The sequence below is a fragment of the Cebus imitator genome, unplaced genomic scaffold (genome assembly GCF_001604975.1).
Source record: "Cebus imitator isolate Cc_AM_T3 unplaced genomic scaffold, Cebus_imitator-1.0 Scaffold304, whole genome shotgun sequence".
In the NCBI taxonomy this organism is placed as follows: Eukaryota; Metazoa; Chordata; class Mammalia; order Primates; family Cebidae; genus Cebus; species Cebus imitator.
Genome location: NW_016107619.1, coordinates 406,813 through 416,799, shown reverse-complemented (window position 1 = coordinate 416,799; position 9,987 = coordinate 406,813). Strand labels below are relative to the sequence as shown.

Below are 9,987 nucleotides of genomic sequence, written 5' to 3'. Positions count from 1 at the left end.
TCCATTTGATTGGTGAGTCTTCCTCCAACCTTTTGTTTTGAGTCTTTGTGTGTCCTTGTTTATGAGATGGATCTGGATACATCGTGCCGATGGATTTTGACTTTTTATTCAATTTGCGTGTCTGTGTCTTTGATTAGGGCATTTAATCCATTTAAATTTAGGATTAATATTGATATTTGTGAGTTTAAGATTGTCATTTAATGCTAGCTGGCTATTTTGCACATTAGTTGATGTAGATTCTTCATTATGAAGATATTCTTTATCTTTTGGTAAGTTTTTGGGATGACTGATATAGGTTGTTCCTTTCTGTGTATAGTGCTTCTTTTAGAAGCTCTTGTAAAGCAAGCCGGGTGGTGATGAAATCTCTGAGTGCTTGGTCGTTCATGAAAAATTTTATTTTTCCTTCATTTATGAAGCTTAGTAAATTATATCCACAGGATATAATTTTAGATTTTTTAATTTTAAAAGGTCAGTTTTTGGCTGGGTGTGATGGCTCACACCTATAATCCCAGCACTTTGGGAGGCCTAGGCAGGTGGATCACTTGAGGCCAGGAGTTCAAGATCAGCCTGGCCAACATGGTGAAACCCTGTCTCTTCTAAAAATACAAAAATTATCTGGACATGAATCCCAGCTACTCTAAAGGCTGAAGCAGGAGAAACACCTGAACTTGGGAGGCAGAGGTTTCAGTGAGCTGAAATTGCTCTACTGCACCCCAGCCTGGGCAACAGAGTGAGACTCCATCTCTAAATAAATAAATAAAGGTCGACTTTTTATTTTGTTGCATGTCAGAAAGTCAGGAAAAAACATTTATGGAGTCCTACTCTCTATTCCTATTTCAGCAGAAGATTCATAGAAAGACTTCCTGCCCCTCTTGTGTAAGTGACCAACTCTTTGTCTACTTAGTTAATAGTAGGTAGCTCCTCAAGAAGGCTTTCCTGGCCCCAAGCACTCTGAATAAGACATCTTCCTTTGTGTTCCTGAAACAACCTAGGCAAGCACCACTCCTTTTGAACACACAGTCATACAATATGCTTATAGATATATATGTTTAGCCTTATCACTAGTTTATTCACCCCTAGAAGACAGTAATTGTGTTCTGGTCTGTTTATCCCTAGCCTCAATGAATAGTAGGTGCTCAGTGAGTGCCTATTTATCAAAGCTCACTCTTTTTTCATGATAAATCTGTCTGCAATTTGCACTGTAAATTCTACTTCTAATTCTACCCTCCTGTTTGGAAACACAAATGCTGATGCTCTTTCCTCTTTCTCATGAGAGCCCTTCAAATATCAAAAGCAACAGACTCTGTCTTGAAGGTGTATATGAATCACTTGTGATTCTTGCTAAATTGTAGATTCTGATCAGTAGGCCGGGGTTAGGCCTCTAAGTTTCTGTATCTCTGACAAGCTCCTGGGTGCTCCTAGTGCAGCTGGTTTCTCCTTTCATGGCTAACCAGCAAGCCTATTGAGGAGTCTGCTTATCCTACCCTTTCAACTGGCCTAACAAGACATAGAGAGTTACTATAGACAAAAATAGATTATTTCTTTCCAAGGTTAATGCACTTTCTCAAGTGGATTTATTATTAAACTAAATCTAATGAAAACATCCTAGTAATATTTTCACTGAAGTTTCATTTAAAAATGTGTATCTGAAAAAACTTTCCAGGCACAATTCATATGGCAATGCATGGGAATCGATGTGATAATGAGTAGGCCCATGATTTGAATGGCATAAATTAGCATTCTCAATTATACTAACAAATGAGTCAGTCCTTATTTTAGGCCAGGAAGCACAGATGTAGGTAATACAGTACACATGCCAATACACTAGTAGAGAAAAGTTATTATAAAGTGGAAGTAACAGACTATTTTTAATTTTCAAGGAAAGAGTCAATATACTATGTTAATGCACCTAGAAATCACAAAATAATAAAATAATTGAGTGATTAATATGTTCTAGACATTGCTCTAAACCCTTTGTGTGACTTGTTCTCTTAATACCTACAACCTCCATTGAGGTAAATACTATTCGGGTAAGTGATTAGACCTATATTACAGATCAGGAAATTTGGGCACAGAAAGCTTAAAGAATCTACATGAAGACACACAGATCTATGTTATCAAAATTGTATGTTTGGCCTAGGTGATCTGACTCCAGAGTATAACAGTGAATTCCTCATTTCCCTGCCTCTCAAGAGTTGTCAGTCACATAATAAGCATGATTTACTGTGCTCTAAATTCCCCAAAATAAGCATACTAGTACACCTCTAAGTTTCCACTTGAGCAGAGTAGAAACATTCATCTTGAAAGAAGGAGCTAATATCTTATTCAAATTATTTGTTGGTGCTCATTTATCAACACATTATATGCATTTGTATTTACTTGGAGTTATTTAGCCTCATGTAACCTAAATCAACCTTGACATGATTAAATAAATTAGCATTGAGTTAAATGTAAAGTAAAACACCTGGGAATAGTAGTAAAATTGACAACAAACCTTCTTTCAGGGATACTTTAAAAATTAGAATAATTGCATATATCCTATTTATCTCATAGATGAAAAATACACGATACTGTTTAAAACTATGTACTGGTTTTTTGTTGTTGTTTTCAGTTTTTTTTTGTAGAAAATGATTTATTTAAAGAGAGAAAAACAGGAGAAGGTGAGAGAAAGAACTAACTCACACTGAGTGAGAGAATCCAGAAAGATGGAATCCAGGAGAGGAAAGCAGCTTCCACACTGAGTGGATAGAACTATATACTATTATTTCACAGCCTGTAAGAAGTACTGCAAGATTACAACGTTTTCCTTTATCTAATAATATATGCCAGTGATATATTCAATATTATCAATAGCATCTTACTTTAATCTTCCAAATTTTGGAAAAACATTAAATGCATAACCATATTTGTTAGAACCGTTCTATTTATATAGAATATTGAGTCTCATAAATTGTCCCAAGAAACCTCATGACCTTTTAAAATGAGAATCTCACCATACAAATGTGTATTTAGAAAGGTGATCAAAATTCACTAGTAGAGGCATTACGGTATATGCAAAAGGATCTGGAATATCCACTCGACTTATTAAAATTCATGAGACTTTAAAAATATTATCCAGCCTAAGAGGAGTGTAAACAGAAAAATCTATTTCAGAAAAATAAGAAGCTTATTCTGAAATCACCTTGGAAATGGTTTTTTTCTATACAAGTCCTGAAGATTTTTACCCCATTTATATCAAAGGTAATTTTAGAAAGTGTTTCATGCAGATTATTCTGATGTGTTTTATTTCTCAATAAGCTATCTCTAAAATTATTTTGAATATGCCTGCCTGATCCTTTACCCAAATAACTAATGGCAGAAAAAATGCACATGCTTACATAAAGAAGCAAGGGTAATACTCGTCATTGGTGTAAAGAATCACATTCGTGTCCTAAGTGAATGAGAAGTTAGTAGCCAATGGAAGACATAGGAGCGGGAGACGGGATGGTTGTCTTCCTCACTTTCATATGGAGAAAAAAAGAATAGATATTTTGAAAAAATTTAAGTACACCATTGAACTGTAAAACAATGACATTTATGTTTTATATTTATACTGGGAACAGATTTTGAAGTGATTTGGAAAATTAGTGCAACCACTGTAACAAATGGTTGAAAAGATAGGACAGAATAATCCATTTTTAAACAGTGTCCTCTTAAATGGCTCATTGGACACAAGGCCATCATTATGGCAACAGATAATTTGCTACAAGCACTGTAATGGCACCTGGCACACAGCTAGGTCTGCCAGTCATGCCTCACTGACCCAGCCTGCAAGGCACTATCTAAACATGTATTTACTGTTTGTTAATCAGAAATTATGACAGAGATTTGCACACATTCTACCTGCAACTTTAAGTAACATTTCCTTAATCTAAAATATTGTCAGATATTTTCAATCATGAATAAGAGTAAAAAGAGGTAAAGTAGATCTATTTTTTCAGATTAGAAATTTGTGTAACAGAGAAATAAAGTCAAATCTCCAAGTTTATAAAACAAACAAATGACACAAGATACATGAATTCAGACATTTTGACTTGATATCTTGGCTTTCTCTTGCCAAATGACTAATTATGAACTAATCCAACAGGATGTTTTGAGAACTTTTGTTTTATAAATATTGGTTGATGGAATATTTGATTAAAAAAAAGTAGAGAATACATGGTCCAGCTAATGACTTGATATTCAGAAAATCAAAATGTTTCATAAATGTATCTGCTAACTGCTGTATTTGCCTTCTATATTTTTGAAATGTTTTAAATTTATTGAAACAATGAAGCTTTATGTATGTGCATATGTACATGGGAAAAGCATATATTGATAGAGATCTAGGTTTTGAAAATAAGCAATCTATTTAATATTTCTTAGAGAATATGAACTTAGTTATCCCTATATTCTTGATAAGTATCTAACCATGCAATTTAAATACAATAAAGCAGTTCTAATCTGTAGAATTCTCCATCTAATAGGTGCAGTGGTAATGAATTTCAGTCTAATACCCACTTACAATTAAAAACAGGGATAAAAACTGTTTTTAAAAATGAGAATACACAAGCATGTTTTCATGATTAGGAAGTTTTTTTTAAAGTAAAACAAAAACTGTGTTCATAGGACTGGTAAATTTGTAGTACATTACTATCCTACAAAATGACAGTGGTGTGTAAAGAAAGCGTTCACTGCTATTACTCCAGTTTTCTATTTTGGCTCTGAATATCTGCATTAGAAATCCAGTAATTGAATTTCCCAAGCAAAACTGAATGTGACCTCTTAGCAAAAGCCTGCTGGCATTCTTATTTAATGTAATGTTTAATGGACTTTTGATACAAAATGCTGTATAGAATACTTCCTCTCTCTCTAACAGATTATACTTAGGAAACCTGAAAACACCTCAAGGTAATCATGCAAAGCAGAGTTTGTGGAATATGTAGATGTAATGATTATTTGGGTAATTTTATTTACCTTTTACATGGGAAAAGAAGTCTAAATAGAAGGAAATTATATTGTAGATAATGTATAAAGAATTCCATTATGTTCAGTATCATCAAAAAGGAATGGAAGGTTTGACTAGTTAAACCCATTTAGAAACTCAGATCTTTGAATATTAAATATTCAGAAAAATCATTCTTTAGGAATCTTTTCAAGAGCCACTCTCAATCCATAATGCAAGATTCATGACTCTAAAACCTTGTGAAACTGTCATAATTTGCTTATAAATGACTTGTTCTTTGCTTATTTTAATGTATTATCCAATAGTGATAAAATAAGTCAGAATGTCCATATGCACATTTAAAAAGAATATTATAAAAAATTACTCATGTTGCCCATTTCCCCAACAATCACAGAAATCACAACCATGAACATTTGTTTAAGAATCTTGGGATTGAATATATATTATCTTCTATATTTCTCAGGTAAACAATTATTATAAAATAGATAGTAAAAACAATTTCAAAACTACACCAAACCTTACATCTTATAAGGTGTTCTCCATGAAAAAGCCATCCAATAGTCTCTAAATCAAAATTCTCTTCAAGTCCAATATACGTAATGTTAAGTAGTAGTGGATTTTAAAACTCTAGTATTGAATACCATTTTTAATAAACTTAATCCCCAAGAGTACTTTTTGTTGAAATTTGTAAATGCTAAATTTTAATCACTTAATGCATGATAAGACATAGCCCTAAAATATTCAAGAATTTTTGGAAGTCAGTGAACTTTCTCTTTTAAAATGTATCAAAGCAATGGACTCATTTTTTTGGCATTACTAAGGATTAAAACATTTCTTTAAGTGAGTATTAAATAATGTAATCATTATGTTACAGGCTTATTAGTACTTAAATATATTTTGTAATATTTAGATTGTATCTCTGATATGGTTTGGGTCTGTATCCCAATCAAAATCTCATGACAAATTGTAATCCCCAACGTTGGAAGAGGGGCCTGATAATAGGTAATTGGATCATTGGGGTAAACTTCCCCCTTGCTCTTCTCCTGATAGTGAATGAGTTCTCAGGAGATCTGGTTGTTTAAAGTGTGGGACACTCCTGTCTCTCTCTTTCCCCTGCTCCAGCCATGTAAGACATGCTTGCTTCCCTTTCACTGTCTGCCATGATTGTAAGTTTCTTGAGACCTCCGCAGGCATGCTTCCTACACAGCCTGTAGAACCATGAATCAATTAAAACTATTTTCTTTATAAATCACCCAGTCTCAGGAATTTCTTTACAGCAGTGCAAGAACAGACGAATACAGTCTCCAACTTGTTTTGATTTTTAACATTTTATAATTAGCTCACTACTAATTTCTTATAGAAATAATCGCTCATCACTCATTACACAGCACATTGAATTTTAATAAGAAACATATTATTTGAAAGGAAGAAACAAAATAAACACCAGAAAAGTAGCAGACAATAGAAATGCACCCTTTATCACCTTAAGAAAAGATGGAGAGCCCTATAAGTAAACCCAACATACCATCACAAGTTGTGCTATTTTCATTACATGACAGCCTTGTCTCCCTGACTCAACCATTAGTATTTTATGTAATATCAAGAGTCCAGGGCTGGGTGCGGTGGCTCACGCCTATAATCCCAGCACTTTGGGAGGCCCAGGTGGGTAGATCACTTGAGATCAGGAGTGCCAGATCAGTCTGGCCAATCTGATGAAATCCTGTCTCTACTAAAAGTACCAAAAATTAGCTGGGCGTGGTGGTGGTCACCTATAATTCCAGCCACTGGGGGGTCTGAGGCAGAAGGATTGCTTGAACCTGGGAGGTGGAGGTTACAGTGAGCCAAGATTGTGCCATTGCACTCCAGGCTGGGCAACAAGAGCGAAACTCAATCTCAAAAAAAAAAAGATGTCCAAGACAACCTGAGCAATTTTATCCTCTTTAGTTTTTTTTTTTTTTTTTCCCCTTATGTCTCTGCATTTAGCCACCCTTAACTGTTCAATATCTCATAGATACATTAAAGTTCAAGTATTTCGGCAGCGTCTTTGTTACTGTCTTGGCACATTATGAGAGGAGAGGATCTGAACACTCAATTCTGAGATGAAGATGTTACAAACACAAAAATGTGAAGGATACTTCAGAGTCTGACTTGTAACCCTTCAAGTAATTTTACCAACATGCTAATTTGATCTTAGTTTAGAAACCACAAAGAGTTAGATGATAATGACTGCTTTGGTTATTAGAAGAGTTTGTGATCTAAGCCTTAGCTGTTTACTCTCAGTTGGTTGGTCTGCTGTTTGGCTGGTTGGTCACTTGATTTCTCCAACCCCCATCCTCCCATCCTCCTCCCTCTTCCCCTCTCTCTCTGCCAAATTTTAAGGGCAGCACTTTCAGATTTTCTGTTCTACTATTGCTTTTCAGCATAAACTTCCTCTACTCCCTTCCTACCTGTAGACTGAAAACCGATCTCAAATAAGATTCTCAGTGTTCGCTGTACATTAGAATCACCAGAGAAACTTTAAAATCTCAAAGCCCTGATTGCACCTTAGACCAACTAAATTCAAATCTCTGAAGTTGGGACACAAGGGCCTATCTAAAGTTCTCTATCTAATTCCACTGTGTATTCAGGCTTGATAATCACTTTTCTATAAATTATGCCTGAGCATTTGAATTATCTTAATTATGAGATGAAGACATTTTATACGGAGGCATTTTTCCCACTACTTGGTTTGTATAACTTATACATCCTAATATACAAACATTCTATATAATTATGACTTGAAAGCAGTTATTTCTAAACTTCTGCTTAAGCAGACACATGTTTTATTATCAGGACATTATATCCTTATTTCACATACTGCTTTGGAAATGAACATCCACTTTAGCTAGAAATTATAAACTCTTGCTCCTTACCAAAAATACTTGAGAACTTTTAAAATATAAAATCTATTTTAAAAGTCTTTTTTATTTTAAAATATAAATATAAAAGTCTTTAAAAATATAAAGACTTTTAAAATATAAAGTCTAAAGTAAAGTTTACAATAGTGATTCATGATAAAGTTGAAAATACCCAGCACTCTGCCTAATACTGTAACGGATACAATTTTAATATTTCCTCTTCCTTCTCTTCCCCTTTCCCCTTTCATCCTCTCCTTTTCCTCATCTCCCTCTTCTTTTTATTCTTCTGATTTAATATTGATGACATTACTTGATTTTTGTTATGGCTGCTTTTTAAAATAATTGAACCAAAATAGAACGCTTAAATTTTACTGTTAAATAATCTATTCAAATGATTATGTGGTGAATGTTTGATTGAACACATACAATTTTTTAAGTTAATAGAGATGTTTTAAGAACAAATGAGTTAAGGTCTATTCTCTTCTCTCATAATAAAGGAATAAAGTGAATATAGATCTGTAATAAGAATTTAAGACACGATTATAAAATGGACAATTTCTCTTCTTAACATGTATCACTGCTCCTACTTCTCTAAATTATATTCTTCATAATTTCAATATTTTCCTTCATTTGCAGATTAGTGTCTTCATAAAAGTTATTAGTATCATTAATCACTATTTCAACTTATATGATTCTGTTCTCATTGATCTGAGTGTGCCTTTCATCTATGTGCTTTAAAACTTCGCCAGGTGATTCACATTCATAATCCAGATTGAGGATCATTGCCTTAACTGTTGGATAGAAATTATGGCCTAAAGAAACTTTCACTGTCAACAAGGATGAATAAATACTTTCTCAATTATTTTTAATATAAAAATATTGATAACTATATATACTTAGTAAATCCTGTACCATTTTCTAATATTTGCAACCCAATTCTGTCTCTTTGCTTTTCTGCCAATGACTTACCCAGATATTCCCATCCTGATGATAGGGTTTCCAGTTTCTCCCTGTGTCGCTGTAGAGCATCCGGTATTGGGTCACCCAATCTGAGCTGCTATATCTTCCTTGGGTTGCAATGGCGCTGATTTGCTTCCGATTGCCAAAGTCAACCTGAAGCCATTGATAATGGTCACTGTCTGATGGAGACCATCCCCCAGCACCTGAAGATGGACACAGGCAAGATGAGAAAATGAATATTTAAATCTGAAGTTGTACAACTGACAATGGAATATTCTACATATCTTAATTGGTCTTGACAGTGCTCTATTTCACAGATACATTATGAAGTATCCTTTATAGATGCCATTGGGACTTCAACCAATATTCTTCCAGCTGGGTAACATTGATTCTTTAACCTCTTTATGGTGTAATTACGTGCTCATTTTCTCCTGAGCAAATGTCTTCATAATTCCTCAATTAGATCTTATTAGTACATGTCAAAGTCTAACTAGCTGAGGGTTGATCAATTTACCATAAACTCTTCAGTTAAAATCATGAGAAAAATATATGACACTATCCAATTTCTTTTCCTTCATGTAAGCTTTATCATTTAGTAATTATAAACTAAAAACAAGCAATTATACATAGTTCTAAAATACATTTTTTCTTGTGAAGTTGAGTAGAAAAATATTTGCAATTCTCAGGATGAGCCTAATCTTACATAAATTTCCTGTACAACTGAGAGGTACAGGGAGGCATACAGGAAATCAGGCAATATGTTTATTTAACACTTAGAAGATATGCAGCCAATATCTCTTGAAAGTCATATTTCTAGCAAAAAAAAAAAAAAGATACTAAACAAAGTTAAATCTCTTCTGGCAAAATATAAAAGTTGATTTGTAAATTTGTAAAAACATTTGTTAGAAAAATGGCACTAATATTCTTAATTTAGAGTAATATTTAAAATAGAGTTGTACAAAAAATAAGTTAAAGAAAATATGGGATAATGTTAGTGCTAAGAGGCACTGTAATTTTTAAGGCGAGTTCAGCAACTAAAGAGAATAAATGATAGGAAAATATTTAATAGATTATCGAAGGTACAGTACATCAAAATGTATGTACTATTTTTTACAAAAGAAATTTAAAGGCTGGCAAAATAATTTA

At 33.5% G+C, this 9,987-nt stretch overlaps 1 protein-coding gene across 1 annotated transcript in view; it reads right to left on the bottom strand.

Annotated features, from left to right (window-relative positions):
* Positions 1-9,987, bottom strand: part of CNTNAP2 (contactin associated protein 2) — a 1,742,807-nt gene that overhangs the window by 1,572,875 nt on the left and 159,945 nt on the right. The window contains exon 3 of the mRNA XM_017502914.1: positions 8,851-9,044. Coding sequence (XP_017358403.1) covers positions 8,851-9,044 — 194 coding nt within the window. The remainder of the gene's footprint in view (positions 1-8,850; positions 9,045-9,987) is intronic.